We start from the raw sequence: 16,689 nt of genomic DNA on the forward strand, positions 1-16,689 counted from the left end.
TCACTTTTCAGGGCAATTCCTTGTTAAGTCAATGGCTGCCAGGACGACACTAGATGTCCAGTCCTTTTGGACTGGGAGGGGCAAATGAGATGGCCCCTTCCAGTTCAAATAGATAAGATGTCTAGTGCCGTTAATGGCGCTCAAACATGAGCATTTCCTCTCAGTTTAAATAATCTGATGTCTATCGTTGTCAACTGCAGGCAACGAGTTAATTTTGGGTCATACTCTTGTTCATTTTAGGGTGTTACAGATCACTTCCTGTAAATTTTGGGGCATTCCAGGGTCACTTCCTCTATATTTTCTGTTAATTTTGGTGAATTTCTGGGTCTCTTCCGCTTCATAGGTCAAGTGCGGTTGATTTTGGGGAGTTTCTGGGTCACTTCCTGTTCAGTGTATTGCTTTCTGATGATGTGGGGCATTCCCGAGTCACTTCCTGTTAATTTTGTGGCAATTTGAGCAAGTTATTTTTGACAAAAATAATGACCACCAGCGGAGATATAGTTTCATTTGCAGGTCCAAGTTGAAAATCAATAGTGAATGGTTGTTGGGGGAAGGTTTTGTTTAAATTCTGGTGGAATCACATCAAAGCAGGGGGAATCACATCAAACCGGGACACTCTAAAGCAGGGGTCCCCAACCTTTTTTGCACCGGGGACCAGTGTGATTTGGGTCGTTTTTTTTCACGGACCGGCAGTGTGCGGCAGAAATATACAGCAAATATAAAATAACACGAGGCTAAAAGACGGGGCTAAAAACAAACATTAAGTGCAGGGGAAAATATAACTCACCCGCTGAATCAGTGGGAGGCCTGAGCTTGTTACGTTGAGACGAGATGGTCCCATCTAGGTGTGATGGGAGACAGTGAGACACGTAGTGTGTTCCTTATGTCCAGTCTGCTCCGTAAGTTTGTCTTGGTTACCGTCATTGCAGAGAAGCCCGCTTCACAAAGATAGGATGTTGGAAGTTGTACCAAGGTTTTCAATGCTCTCGTAGCAATGTAAGGATATTCCGGACTTACTTTTATCCAGAACCTCGATAGAGTTGTTGTCTCAAATGTACGTTTAAGGTTGCCGTCATTTGCGATCTCTATAAGCTGATCCTCCTGTTGCGCTGACATGCTTGAATCACTTGGTTTATTCACAAACGGGTCACAAATCCACTCCTTCGCAGTTCGTGGGCCACATTTATGCAGAGCGGACTTGGCACCTGGCAGTCACCTGTTGCGACAAACCCATATTTTAGGTAGGATTCTTGGTATTGTCTGTTAAAGAAGATTTTGTTTTCTTCGAGGTTGTAGGCTCGTCTTCTGGCTTGTCAGGTGGCCCTTTCCCCGTAAAAAATCTGTCCAAAGACGTCTGTTTTTCAGTCATCTTTGCTAGTGTGAGGGCTAATTATTTCCGGGAACAAATGTGCTGCGCCCGCCCTACGTCATACATCATTATTGAGGACAAGTGCACATATATTTAAAAAAACAAGATGTATTGCTAGCAGTCAAATGGATTTCTATAACAACATTCTATCCAGTTGTAGTGTTGTATCTAGAGTGGACAGGGATATTGGTGCATTAAGGGGCACAGGCCAAAGTTGATTCGGCCAGAATGCAGTCGTTAATAAATTATTATTTCTGTGTGGCCTGGTAACAAATGCATCACGGATCGGTACCGGTCCGCGGCCCGGCATTTGGGGACCCCTGCTCTAAAGTTATCGCCAGTTTTTGGCAAAGATGTTAACAAGAAATGATTCAAAAGGTACAGGGAGTGACCAAATCAAAAGGAAGTGAACCATAAATACACTAAAATTAACAAGTAATTGACCCGTGAGTGCACCCAAAAACAACAGATTGTTGCCCAGAAATGCCTCAAAAACCTACAACTTTATTGACATCCAATTCACTAAAAATGAATTAACGGTGGCGGCACGGTGGCTGAGTGGTTAGCATGTCTGCCTCACAGTTCTGAGATCAAGGGTTCAATCCCGGGCTTCGGCCTTCCTGTGTGGAGTTTGCATGTTCTCCCCGTGCCTGCGTGGGTTTCCTCCGGGAACTCTGGTTTCCTCCCACATCCCAAAAACATGCATGGTAGGCTGATTGAACACTCTAAATTGTCCATAGGTGTGAGTGTGTGCGTGAATGGTTGTGTGTCTCCTTGTGCCCTGCGATTGGCTGGCAACCAATTCAGGGTGTCCCCTGCCTACTGCCCGAAGTTAGCTGGGATAGGCTCCAGCACCTCCGCGACCCTCGTGAGGAATAAGCGGCATGGAAAATGAATGAATGAATGAATGAAACCAACAGTAACTGACCCAAAATCAATAGGATAGGAAGTGACCCGGAAAAGCCTCAATAGGAAATGATCCGAAAGTTAATGACCCCAGAATACCCCAAAATCTGTTTTTTTTTTTTTTTTTGCCAAACCTTATTATTTTCATCTTATGTCTTTCGGACGAAAATACTTATTAGTCTGTCATATTTTATTCATTTCTTAATGTGTTTGTCTTTTTCTAGTTTTAGGCAGCGAAAACTCAAATTTCATCTAGTTATAGTCGACAATTACGGTACTCAAAATGTTTGTAAGCTTCAAAGTTTAGTCCATGAATAAATACATAAATGAAAGGCTTCCAACAATTACAAATAGACATTGACAGACGAGCACATAATTGTAGTCTACAAGGACATCACCATCTTTGTGATAATACACACTCGGCAGGAAAAATGTACCTTGTTTTTAATAAATTAAACTCACCTGTACGCCACAAACTGTATGTTAAAAGCTTTCAAAGCATTTAAGATGACCTCACGCGAAATGGTAATGATAATGGTAACGTGAACGCCATGCTAACGCTACAATTTACATTTAGTGTGTGATGGTCACTCAGCTCAGACCTTTTAAAGGCTGAAGCAACATGGTATATCTAGCCAAGATAAGAAAACAAAACCTACCAAGCAGCAACGGACATGTTTCACAAAAGGGAAGTCTGGAGCCTACAGCCTGGCGAAGACACGAGTGAGTAAGATTGTGCGGGGAGGGCAGTAGGTTACTATGTGGGTGACATGACCGAACACTGCTATGATGCGTGCTAACTACACGTAGGATAAGAAAATGTCACTCCTTGTGAACTTATGAAAGGACCTGTGGCCAATTATTATCTCGTTTTTGTCTGGTCAGACAAAACACTGACATTCGTCTGGTAATGTTTTCTTCTCCCAAGTCATGTTTTTAGCTCATCATGAAAAAAATTATTCGTCGACGAAAATATTTTCGTTATCGTCATCGTTGATGAAAACAATATTGCCCAAAATGTACCTGAAGTGACCCAAAATCGACATGAAGTTGACAGCTAAGTACACGAAATTTACAAGAGACCAAAAACTCATTTCCTGCCATTGACAACATTGAACCTCAAATTCATAGGAACTGGGAGGACTGGTTCTCGATGCTCATCTTTCAATACCATTGACGGCACTAGACGTCCAATTCATTTGGACTTGGGTTCTTTCGGCCCTCACAGTTTAAATGTATTGAACGTCTAGCACAGTCATTGGCAGCCAATGAGTTAAAAATGAAGTGACCTGAAAACACACCAAAACTGATGGAAAGTATATCCTCAGGAATGGCATTTTCTAGTTTTATATTAATATTTGATTAAAAAAAAGTTTAACTACTCTCAAGTTAAGTTTTCATTGAAAATTCATAGTTAAAAAAATATGGACAGTTGTTTTTTTTTTCTGGTTGGGTGGCTAAATTGCTCAGCCCTACATCCCTCTGTACATCTATCACCATGGTTTCCACTAACTACCTGTTTTTCCTCCTCTTTTGACCTACTTTGGCTCTGTTTGTCCTAAAGCAACCAAATGTGACAATCCAGGGAGATTTTGCTTGTAATCTCATCCCCGTCTCTCTCCTCTTGTGTTTTCTCTCGTTTCCAAAGTCCCCACAGCCACACCTGGCTCCCCTGACGCCGTGGACCACTACCTGGAGACACCCGCTGATGAAAATGAGCACACCCATTTCCAGAAAGCTAAAGACGGCCTGGAGGCCAAACACCGAGAAAGGATGTCCCAGGTATTCATGTACTTCCATTAGACTCACTAGTCCACGATAAGTATAAACAATAGTACATTTACTATAGTCATAAGTAGATATGTGCCGATTACCGGTTTATACCGTGGTATGAAAATGTCACGGATTGAAAACCGCAAATTTTTTTTTTTTTTTTTTAAATCCAGCATCTCGTTGTGGAGTTCTGAAAGCCACAACATATCATAGCAGTACATTAAAATTTGTACATGACAGCATAAGGTTTGAAAACCTGCTGCGACAATGCAGTCGCAAGAGATGCGTCTTTTGCCCAAAAGATGGCGTTGTCACGGCCACAATAAGGGACTTTCAGTGCTAGTTTTTGGACTTTATAGGAAATTTTCTGCTCTAAATGGAGGCCTACAGAGATAAAACCCATCTAAGAACACTCACAGAAACAAAGTACAACTGTGTAAAATTTTGTCAAAATCTGCCCAGCCATTTTAGAGCTCATAGCAAACAAGCACGCACAGAGACCCCCCCCCCCACACACACACATAAAGTTCCATTTATATGCAAGTATAGATTCTGTGGTGCATATTTGACTTACCAAAGGAATTAAGCATCCTTTTAGTAAGCAGAATGAGTGCTCACTCGTTTTACACATTTATACACAGAACACTCGCGCAGGTCAGGAATTCACCAACTATGTAAAGTTACTGTCGACACTCGGAAGCTTCTATCAAATTGACCTGTGGTATGAACGTAGCATGTCTCTACTTGTGCTCAGGTGATGAGAGAGTGGGAAGAGGCTGAGAGGGATGCAAAGAATCTTCCACGCGCAGACAAAAAGGCAGTTATCCAGGTAAGCACTGTCATGATAATTTGACCAATCAACAAGTATTCCACAATCTGCATCGGACGTCGACTGGTGACAAACTTTAAGTCACAGCAGGAGAATGAAAACTAGCCATGAATGGCTGTCAATGAGTTAAAACGAAAATGAATTAAAAACAGTATTTTTTTCCTAAATTAAAACAAATAATACAAACAGTAAATATTTTATTATTTCTGTCAAAAAATAAAATACTTGCTAATATGTACTTTTGCTCTGGCAAACAATTATACAGTTACATAATATTCATTGTTGAATTTTTCCCACACAGTTTTTGCTTCAGATGCTTAAAGTGCCTGTGACAGGATAAAAAGTCTTAAGTAGCATTATTATGTGAATTAAAATCATACTTTTAGACCATTCAACTATACACAACAATTTGGCAAAGTCCAGATGATGAGAAATTAGCTGCAGCTGGGTGATGACGTCGGTGGAGTAACGATTTCAGCCGATTTAGACTTCAGCCCATTGGGAGGGAAGATTCAGAACGAAGAAAATGCGGCAGAGAGCAGCAAAATGTCATCATGGTTTTCGTCTCCCTACTCCAATATTTTTACTGGATATTCTTTTTATCTAAGTATTTTTCCCCAGTTGCTAAATAAATTGTATGGTCATGACATATAACAGTCTTCTGCTAAATGGAATATGAAATATTAAAAATGCATTCATTCAGTACGACAGGGCAAAATTACTGCATAATGGTCAAAACTGCCGACTTCTTAAACCTCCCGAACGGTATTTTATGGCACCGGAGTTAGTCCAGCTTTTGTCATTTACCTGTCCAGGCTTCGGAGACTGAGAAAAGAGTGTAAACAAAACAGGAGGTGTGCTAACCAGAACCGAGCGGCTTTTCCAGGTCCTTTCCTCGCCTTTTATAAACGACAAATCACACAAAACTACCCTGACTCATGTCACACATGGCAGTGGGGTTGATTGTCTTCACCGATCGGCCAGCCCCCGGCGGGCTGGCAGTTCTCGTCGCCGGGAATGAACGCCGAAAATAGCCCATTTTCGGTGGACAAACCGGCCGACGTCTGAGTGCTTGGCTGCTCGAGCCCAAGCCGCATGCGAAGAGGACCAAGGGAGCTGGAAGTCTGGACACAATCGAAAACTGGAGAGGAGAGTGGGGGGCTCCCTGAGCCCAAGCCGAGGATAGGGCTCTCTCGGCGGGCACGCGAAGAGGACCAAGGGGTTGGATGTCTGGACATAATCGAGAACCGGAGACGAGAGCGGGGGGCTCCCCGGGCCCAAGCCGAGGAACACCTTTATTGGCAGGCGAGCATTGTGTGCGACAAGTTGCCGGTCGTTGGCCGACTGGCCTTCTCGATGGACAGGGAGCATTGTCGCCCACAAAATGCGAGCCACCTCTTTATTAAAACGTTTGCAAGGATACCAGTATTTGACCTAACATAAAACACTTAGCTTACTCACTTAATCATCCATCCAGTGGTTGCTCCATTGTCATACTTGTTTTGCCCATTATTCATGGTGAAAAGGATCTTTTCGAAATCCAAAAAGCCTAACACCACTCTCCCTGGTGTAGCAACAAAAGCCTGCCGCACATTGGGTTGGCATGACGCAAAAAATAAACAAGTTGATTCGCCAAATCAGCTGAATCTGCAGTCCTTCTGCATATGATACTAATGGCTGTATTTTAAAGATGGTTAGTCCGCTGACGTAACATTCGCCTTCTTCCTCAATCTGAGACAGTGGCCAGAAGTCATCATTTTCGTAGCACGGGATTTTAAAAAATCGAATAAATGTATCGATTGCGTCCACACACATCCTAGCAGTCCATTTCATTCAGGAGCGTAAAATGTAATATGAAAATAAACAAGCTTTTTGTGTCACAGGCACTTTATAATTCCAACAAAAATGATAAACCCGGGTGATTTATAACCCGCTAGTCGCCTCATCATAGAAATAATCAAGATTTATTGACTGGCTGATAGTTTGTAGTGGCCCTAATTGTTTGAATTTCAAGTCCTCTTCAACTGCGCCATTAGCGTTTCCAAGAGAAGGTGGAGACACTGGAGCAGGAAGCAGCCAGTGAACGTCAGCAGTTAGTGGAGACCCACATGGCCCGAGTGGAAGCTCTTCACAACGACCGCCGGCGTCTGGCTCTGGAAAGCTACCTGACCGCCCTGCAGCAGGACCCACCCAGGGTACGCCATTAAAACTACTATTTCAAATGTCACGTTTTTCTGTCTTTTTTTTTTTTGTACAATTTATTTATGAATAAGATATTTTGAGGACCTGAACCTTCTGAACAGATTCCAAGTCGACTGTCCTGCCGGTTTTATATGTCCTCTTGGAACAGGGGTTTGTGGTTGTGCCGTATGCATCGGTTTTACCCCCAACCCCCCGCCACCCCAAAATTGCATAGAACCGTCCCGCTACTGTGCATATTGTCCTCAGTTGGCGAAGCGTCGAGGTTGTCTCGAGGCTAAAACGCTAATAGAAAAGCGACTCCCGAGCTTCAATTTCACAGTTGATAAGTTCTAGTTTCAGTCGACATGTCTCCAATCCTGCAGCCTCGTCACGTCTTCAGCCTGCTGAAGAAGTACGTGCGCGCCGAGCAGAAGGACAGACAGCACACCCTCAAACACTTTGAACACGTCCGTATGGTGGACCCCAAGAAGGCGGCGCAAATCAGGCCTCAGGTAGCGCCACGCGCTAAATCTGACGTTCACGAACCGGCTGTGTTTTTCACTTCTGGAATGCTGTGGAATGTGTGCAATAGGTGCTGACACATCTTCGTGTCATTGAGGAACGCATGAACCAATCGTTGGGACTTCTCTACAAGGCACCTGGTGTGGCTGATGATATCCAGGATCAAGTTGGTACGTTTACACAAATTTTATTGCAATCTGAGCCAGTTTATATCACAATAATATGCCGCAAATACACTGTGTGTAATGTAGCAAAAGGCCGTGCTAATTTTAACTAAGCACAACTCAAATTTCCAAGTTTTTGTCAGTAACTTTTTTTAGTAGCTAATACCGTAAAATTAAAATGAGTTTTGTTAACTTGAATTAGCAACTTTTAGGGCAAATCTTACACTTTTGATATAGCAGAACTCGATATGAGAAGTTGCGCAGAGCGTGGGCCCGAAACGCGAGGTTGCGCTGAAACACGAGGTTGTGCGGGCCCGAAATGCGAAGTTGCGTGGGCCCGAAATTCGAGGTTGCGCGGGCCCGAAACGCCAGGTTGCGCGGGCACGAAACGCCAGGTTGCACGGGCACGAAACGCCAGGTTGCGCGGGCACGAATGGCGAAGTTAGGCTAACTTGAATTAGAAAGTTCTGCGACAAATCTTTCATTTCATTCAGATAAATTTTGCTAACTTGAAATGTTTAGAAAATTAATTCAAAATAAAAGTTAAAATAAAAAATGTACAAAAATTAAAGTAAAAAAACTCAAATGAAATAGAAAATATAGAAAAATACTTTTAAAGTAAAACATTTAATCAAATACAGCAATATTTTGTTATTGAAAGCAATTTATTAAATTCCTCCTTTTTCATGTTTTTAGTTTAATGTTTTTTTAAAAATAAAAGTGTATTTTATTTTTTGATTTTTATTGTAATATTTTGTTCCTTAAAATGATCCTCGATCTTAGAAACATGTAATTCTTAAAAGATAAATGTCAGTATCAGTTATAATAATTTGATATTAAAACCCCTCTTAATGTTTTTGTTTTAAAAAAAACTGTAAAATTATTTTAACTGATAGGTCGCTATTCTTGTTGACGTCGCAGTACGGTGACGTAACATGACCCGCTGCCGAACTTCCAGCGTGTCATTTTTTTAAAAAAGCATGCCACTCGTTAGCTACCCCAACATGTCGTCTGTTCTGCCCTTCCGATTTGAAACCACAGCTGAAAAGTGAAGAGCAGGACAGCACTCGTTCACAAGACGAGCAGCAAATGCAAAATTCAGAGCAGGAAATACTCGATGAGACAAGAGTTTGGCAAAACTGGTGGTGTACTTGCGGCAAGTGCGTCTCACTGACAATGGAGCGACAGTGTATGCTGTCGAGAACTCCGGTTTTTGTTAGCAGATCTTCAAGGTTAACTATTGCGTGATCAAACTTATTCCAATATAATTATGTAGATTGTTAGCATCCAGAGCTGTCGTGTGCTTTATATACAGTATAGGCCAAATGTTTGATCACACCATGTCATTCGTGCATTTTTATTTTCATGACTATTGACATTATAAACTCTCACTGAAGGTAAATAAAACTGAATGCACACGTGTGATAGTCAGGATTGGAAATGTCGCGGATGACTGTCCTCATTAAATTCGTTATCTGACGGTAACAAATCCTGGGATCGAGTGTCCTCCATGTCTTGTACATCCAACTCACGTTTAGCTACGTAACGGTGGTCCATATTAAGTGCTCGGCGCGCTGGCCACTGTACCGCTACATCGGGCGTGTCTCTATAAGTTTGAGTGGCAGCATCACTCATATTAGGTGAATACTGAACAGACACACTTACTGCCTGATGAACTGACAGTAGAGGTGAATTATTAGCTTCCTCTGTGACTAGTGGTACACCCGAAGGTTCGTCTAGTGCTGTAGCGACAGGAGCGGTTTGCCTGCTTAAGAGAAAGGCCAGAGTTTCTTGTCTTTGGCACTTTATTGCATGCACTTCACTCGCTATCCGAGCGCATTGAGGCTTCTTGTGAGAGAAAATAGTTGAAACAGCATTTGATTTTAGTCTTAGCTTATATCCAGCCGCTCCGGTGAGCTCTTTCATAAGTTTTCATTGACTAAAAGCCTCAAACGCGGTAGTAGAAAAATGGCGAGAACAAAGCCTTGCGTCTATGGGAGGTTTTGTCAGTCTATAGGCATTTTTCAAACCTTTCTCCTCCTCTTGTCAATAGGAAATCTGTGGAGACTCACGTCACTCGCCTTGTTTCCATTTGACTAGAAATTGCATCCAAAAGCTGCACATCGTGGCATTTTACTTAGCGAGTTTAGGCAGCAATACACAATTGTTGTACACAATTGGAAACGTCCCGTTTACGTCATCACTCCGAGCCCGCAAAACATGGCACTAACTATCGGTCAAAATATGTACTAAATATTATAAAATATCGCCATTGATTTAACATTTTATGTGTTTCTAACAACATATTTTAGTACAAGAGAACAATTGTGGTTTATTAGAGCCTACATGTCTTTAAGATCGAAGATCCCTTTAACAGTACAATTTTATGTACTTATATATTCTTTCAATGCTTTTCGAACCAATGCTCTGTCATTGACGATGCCAGGCATCCAATCCATTTGCAGTGGGAGGGATGGTTGGCAGCAAATGAACCAATGTTCATTCGCCACCAACTCACCTCAAACGAATTGGCAGTTTACTGGTGATAAACTTATCGGAAGGATGTTGGACGCCACATGATTCGACGTCTAGCATTATCAATGGCTCTGAAAGAATAATATTTCAATTTAGGCACCCAAATGGTTAAGCGGCACCACCCAAATTTCACAAACTACTTGTTCGACAGATGTGAGGTGTGATTGTCTTACTTGTAACAGCGGGATTGAAGGCTTTAAATTCCAATTTTTTTTTGTACTTACAAGGACATTACAGCTATTTGACCTACTTCTTCAGAGCAATTCAAATTAAGCGGTTTGTTGGGCAGATGAATCTGCCTCGCGACTTCTATTTGAGTTTTTTCTTGTTCGTCGGAGTGCGTCACACCGCCATCTGTGTGTCTTTTAGACTGGGAAAGTGCTCGGTACAGTGGGTGATGGTTGTCATTGACTGATGGATGTCCAATTGGAGAGTGATCACCTTCAATGGCACTGAAATATCATCAGTCCATTACGGTTGATTTATTAAATGGAACCACAGACATACATACATACACACACTAACATTTACCTGTAGTTCTTACAGGTAAATGTTAGTATGAGTTATAATAATTTGATATTCAAACCCCTCTTAATGTTTTTGTTTTTATAAAATTTAACTAACTAGTAGGTCATCATTGTTGTTGACGAGGCAATGCGGTGACGTAACTGTAACTCGTTAGCTACACAAACATGTCGTCGGTTCTGCCATTCTAATTTGAACCCGAGTGGAAAAGTGATGAGCAGGACATTACTTTCGATATTTCACAAAACGAGCAGCAAAAGCAATTAAGTGAAGGTCTTCAGCGTGATGCGAACGCGCGTATACCGTGCAACTGACGAGCACGTAGACCACAGGACTATACTTCCATGTGACGTTAGTCATGATTTTGCTTATAAAGCAACCGCAATCCCCATGCATTGTCTGTCTGCGGTAAAACCTGAAAGAGAAACGCAACTGAAAATAAAGTGCGGCTGGCTTCGCCACGGAATTGAAAAATGCGTCTCACTTCAGACAGCAAGCAGACAACAAGAGCATAGCGGTTGTGTTAAAAGGGTTTATTGAACACACAGAAAAACAAGCGATTGCGAAAAGAGACACAAAAAGGGTCCATGACAGATAGTCGGGATCAATAAAAACAAAACAAAACAAAAAAAAAAACAGAGAAAACTGCGATGAGAGGTAGACAAACGAAAACATAATGAAATGATGCCACTAACAACAAAGGGATATACAAACTGTCAAGTGGCAGCAAGTCAATATAAGCCGCCTAGGATCGGTTTAAAGACAATGCTGATGAGCTGGAATTGGATGCAGGTATGATGTTGGGAACTCATCCCGCATCTCTGTAAAAAAATAAATAAATAAAACAATATGACCAGCTGAAGAATGTGACAAAAACATTCCAGTCATCATACTAGCTTTGCTTGCTAGCTAGCACAGCTTTTCTCCGAGTCAAGACCAACCGCGTCTTCACCCCCAGCGTGCATTGCGTGCGTAAAACATGGTCAAAACATGTACTAAATATTAGATTTTTAAATCAATGGCAGTAATATGTTTCTAATAACATATTTTAGTAAAAGAGAACAATTGTGGCTTATTAGAGCCTACACGTTTTTAAGTCCGAGGATCCCTTTAAGACTAAACAATATGAGTCGAGGATGCAATTTCAGGGGAAATGGTAAAAATATGCTTTTGTGGTGGTTAGGTAAAGTCCTGTGGAATTGGTGAGTTACTTCCTGTTGATTTTGGATCATGACTGTAGGTTTTAGGTCATTTCCGGGTCTTTTGGGGCAGCTAGGGGCCAATTCCGGTTGACGTTTGGGGGCAACTAGGTACCACTTCCGGTTGATGTTTGGGGGCAACTAGGGGCCACTTCCTGTCGACGTTTGGGGGCAACTAGGGGCCACTTCCGGTCGACGTTTGGGGGCAACTAGGGGCCACTTCCGGTCAACGTTTGGGGGCAACATGGGACCACTTTGTGTTGACGTTTGGGTCACTTCCTGTTGGTTTGCTGAACGTTAGGTCGAATGTTCCATTGGAAGTGAATAGGTTTTTTTTTTTTTTTTTGTCAAAAAATGTGAGTTTGGGGCGTTTAGGTCAAGGTGAATTTGGGGAACATTTAAAGTAGGAACAGTGTGAATGAAGGAAAATTCTGACCCTCTCTGTGATTTCTCCTTTCACTAGAGCTTCTTCAGAGGGAACAAGCAGAGATGGCCCAGCAGCTGGCCAACCTGCAGACAGACGTGAGGGTGAGCTACGGTAACGACGCACTGATGCCCGACCAGGAGCTGGGAGACGGACAGACGGAGCTGCTGACTCAGGAGGACACGCTGGGCTTGGGAGGAATCGGCTTTATTCATCCCGAGAGCTTTAACCAACCAAACACTGACAACCAAGGTCATTTTTTTTTTTTTTTTTTTTAGCATTTCATGCTTGGTGAGGTTTCAGAATCGGTCCCGTGTGACCGATTGACTCATTGACAGTGCTATCCATGAGGACTGGGAGGGTTCATTCGCTCCTCACAGTCACCATGCATTGGACATCTAGTGCCGTCAATAGCAGCAAATGAGTTAATATAGATTATTTTTTTCATGATTTTGGCAGTACATTTAATAAAACTTTGTTAAATAGGGGTGGGAACCTCTGGGTAGCTCGCGATACGATTTGCGATACAAGGCTAATGATAACAATCTCACAATACGGTAATACAACAATTATCGATACATGGGTCAGGAAATTATCTCCAAAACTACTAATAAACAGAAAATCAAGCTATTCTTATGCTTCTGCTGTGAGTTTATCACTAGTAGACTCCAATCCATTTGAACGGGGACGGGTGGCAGTGAATGAATATTCGTTCATTCGCTGCCATCGCTCCCACTTCAAACAGATTGGATGTCTACGGCCGTAAGTGGCAGCCAATGCCTGCCAACTTGTTCACCTAGGGCATTTCACATAATTTCTTGTTGAGTTTCGGTGACTTCCATCTCCTTTTGGGGCATTTCTGTCTCACTTCCTATTGATTGTAGGGCATTTACAGGGCACTTCCTGTTGATTTTGAGTGACTGAAAAGTGACTTTGTCACCTGATTGGGTGACTGAAAGGGAAGTGACTCAAAATCAACAGGAAGTGACCTGCGAATGCACACAAGACTGGCTGTGAATGCTGCAGTTTCAGTGCCATTGACGGCGCTAGACGTCCAAGCCGTTCCAAATTAATTGGATGTCTGGCGCCGTTAATAGCAGCTAGTGAGCTAACATAGATGCTATTCTACTGAAAGATTTGGGTTACTTTTTTCTCTTTTTTTGGGACACCTTTTTAAAACGATGTATCGATTATTGGTGGTCGCATATCCATAACCTTTTGTGCTACGAAGTATTGTGATATATAACTTTCGATAAATTGTCACATTCCTATTGCTAAATACTACATTTGAATTCAATATTATGCAGAATTTGAATAATTGCATTTCGTCTCAGTTAATTATTTTAACTGCGCAATAACTCATTGTCTGCCACTGACGGCGACCGACGTCCGATCCTTTTGGACAGGGAGAGATAGCTGCGATCATTTGATGCCACCTCTTCCAATTCAAATGACTTGGACGTGTATTGCCAATGAGTTAATATAGATCATAATTTCAATATTATGGCAGTACATTTAAAATAAAGTTCGCTTATGACTAGTTTTGAATTATTTGTATTTATTATTATACATGATGCAATTACCGGTAATCGGGATTAAATAGCACAGCCAAGTTTAGAGACATTGTTGACCTAAAAATTGTCCAACTTCTCTATTTGGACACAGTTTTTAAAAAAAAAAAATGTTTTCGTTTGATATATTTTTCCCAAAAGTTTAATATAAAAACAAAGGCAGGACAAAAAAAAAATGAAAACATATTTGTATTTATTTTTAAATTATTTTTTTTAAAATAAAACTACCCCAGTCAAAATGGATTGGACGTTTAGCGTCGTCAATGGCAGTGAGTGAGTTAAATCTTCATCTTTATTTTCCTCCCTGCAGTTGAGCCTGTGGACTCCCGCCCCAGTCTTGATAGAGGCGTCCCCACACGGCCAGGTGAGTCAACAGCAAACATTTTTTTTGCAGTATTAATACATAAATACATCGAAAAATGCACTGCTTGTAAAGCATTAAAAGGATCCTCGGACTAATAATAAGCCACAATTGTTCTCTTTTACTAAAATATGATATTAGAAACTAGTGCTGCAACGATTAATCGGTGAACTAGAGTAATTCGATTAGAAAAAAGATTAAAATTAAATTTTGCTGCTTCGAGTATTTGTTTAATTAAAGTGGTATTGTAATGGTTGGTTTTGAAAGTGTTTGCATTTAGTTTTATTGATTTGGGTGGATACACTGCCCTCTAGTGGTAACAGTGAATATGACATAACTCATTTCAGATGGCTGAATCCAGCTGCTCCCTGTTAAGACCAACATAAGCTAAGTTTTTGTTTGCGCTAATGTTTTTTGAATGCATTCGTAATTTAGTTAATAGATATATTTAGCCGTTTTTTTTGTGGGAGTATGTGTTTGAACCATTTGTTTAGAGCATAGTAAAAAAAAAAAAAAAAAGCAAAAAAAAAAGCATTTTTTTAGCATTTAAGCTAGCGGACTTTTGCTGTGTAAATTAGCCATTTTTTATTCTGTTGTACTCATTTTTTTTATATTTATTTCTTTTTATATAACAATATTAAGTACATGTTTTGACCTACGGAGGGCGGCATGTTTTACGCGCGCAATGCACGCTGGCGGTAATGACGCGATTGGCCATCAAAAACATCAAATAATTCAGGACGCTAACGGGCCCAAAAGTTTGCTAAAAATGTACGGTTTGGCCAAAAGCGTACCCATTCATTTCTAATTGCTCAAGTTTCCCATTGGTTTCCAGTGGCCCTGTTCGCCGTTCATTTCAATAGCACAATAACCTCCTTTGGCTCCGATTGATTTCTAACCCAAGTGACCCGATATGGACAGGAAGTTACCCCGAAATACCCCCAAATCAACAGGAAGTCACCTTGAAATGCCACAGAATCAAACAAGGGCGTAGGTTTGCATAGGGACGGTAGGGACATAACACTACCAACTTTTCAGGATGCTCAAATTGTCCCCTCCTACCTTTTACAGGCAATTTAGGTTGTCTTCCCATATGCTGTAAGGATAGAATTGACCCTACCATTATTAAGTGAATTATTTTCATTATGTTCAAACTTACATTTACCCCTTTTCAGTTGCTGAATTCGCCGGTCCATCTCCACCCCCCCTCCAAATGTACGTTTGATTGGCTGACTTGACCCACCCCCGACACACACATGCACGCTCACACTCACACAGCCCCGACAGAAATACATGTCGACAACATGCCACCTCCTCCGCCCCCTACGAAGAGGAGGGATATTGAAGTTTTTATCGGCCAGCAGCAGCCACAGTAATTTAAAAATACACCAATGCTGTGGAGGTGAGAAACACACCACTAATTTTACTACTGAAACTCAGACCTGAATCAGAGTTAGCATAACATTAAACTGTTTGAACTTGCTAACCTGCAAAACTCGAGTAGGAAACTGCTTTGAGAGTGTCCTACTGTTTGTGTTTTCAACTGTTAACGGTAATCTTTCAGATATGTAGCGAACTCTGCTGGAAACTATAAAACCAGGAAAACGTTAGCAAGAAGCTCCTTAAAGAGAGACGGGTACAGCATAACCTCATATGTTGCCCACAAAACACACTATACACACCACATAATCATAAATAACTATGTACATTAAAAAATATATATTTTTGTGGGGGGGATGCCGCGAGCTGCCCACACTAGCGTTGCGATCGACTGGTCGCTCGTGATCGACGTAATGAGCACCCCTGATTTAGCATAATCAATTAATTGGGAACATATTCGTGAGAATTGTAGCCCTTCCCACCGTTCACCCAATCTGTTGGCTCTTATCACTGTCCCGTCCCGAGCAAAAACTGTACATGGAGGTTATGCTGTTATATTGTCCCTACCAATGTTGAGACCAAATCTACGCCCTTGGAATTAACAGGAAGTGATCCGATATCTACAGGAAGTCAGTGATGCCTCAAAATCAACAGGAGTGACCCAATATGTCTGGGAAGGGAATTTAAAATGCCCCAAAACAAACAGGAAGTGACACGATATACCAACAGTCACAGTTTCGCCAGAAATTGCGTGATCTAGTAGTTAATAATTTTCCTTCCTTATATAGTAACCGGAATGAAGATGGAAGCTATTCCTGAACTCCGAATGGAAAAGGGCGACCGACAGAGTACGGAGTATGAAGTTCACCACCAGAAGCTGGTAATTGGACGTATAATAACATCATAAATAAAAGAAACTGTTTTCTCGACTTTACAAAATTGGGTGATGA

The 16,689-nt window shown here is 41.5% G+C and overlaps 1 protein-coding gene across 2 annotated transcripts in view; it reads left to right on the top strand.

Moving 5' to 3' along the window:
• Positions 1–16,689, top strand: part of appa (amyloid beta (A4) precursor protein a) — a 60,412-nt gene that overhangs the window by 38,520 nt on the left and 5,203 nt on the right. For both annotated transcript variants that reach the window (XM_057821989.1, XM_057821996.1), the window contains 8 exons: positions 3,924–4,057; positions 4,803–4,877; positions 6,914–7,072; positions 7,442–7,570; positions 7,651–7,750; positions 12,467–12,679; positions 14,309–14,362; positions 16,528–16,619. In XM_057821989.1, coding sequence (XP_057677972.1) covers positions 3,924–4,057; positions 4,803–4,877; positions 6,914–7,072; positions 7,442–7,570; positions 7,651–7,750; positions 12,467–12,679; positions 14,309–14,362; positions 16,528–16,619 — 956 coding nt within the window. The remainder of the gene's footprint in view (positions 1–3,923; positions 4,058–4,802; positions 4,878–6,913; positions 7,073–7,441; positions 7,571–7,650; positions 7,751–12,466; positions 12,680–14,308; positions 14,363–16,527; positions 16,620–16,689) is intronic.

The sequence above is a fragment of the Corythoichthys intestinalis genome, chromosome 2 (assembly GCF_030265065.1).
Source record: "Corythoichthys intestinalis isolate RoL2023-P3 chromosome 2, ASM3026506v1, whole genome shotgun sequence".
Lineage (NCBI taxonomy): Eukaryota > Metazoa > Chordata > Actinopteri > Syngnathiformes > Syngnathidae > Corythoichthys > Corythoichthys intestinalis.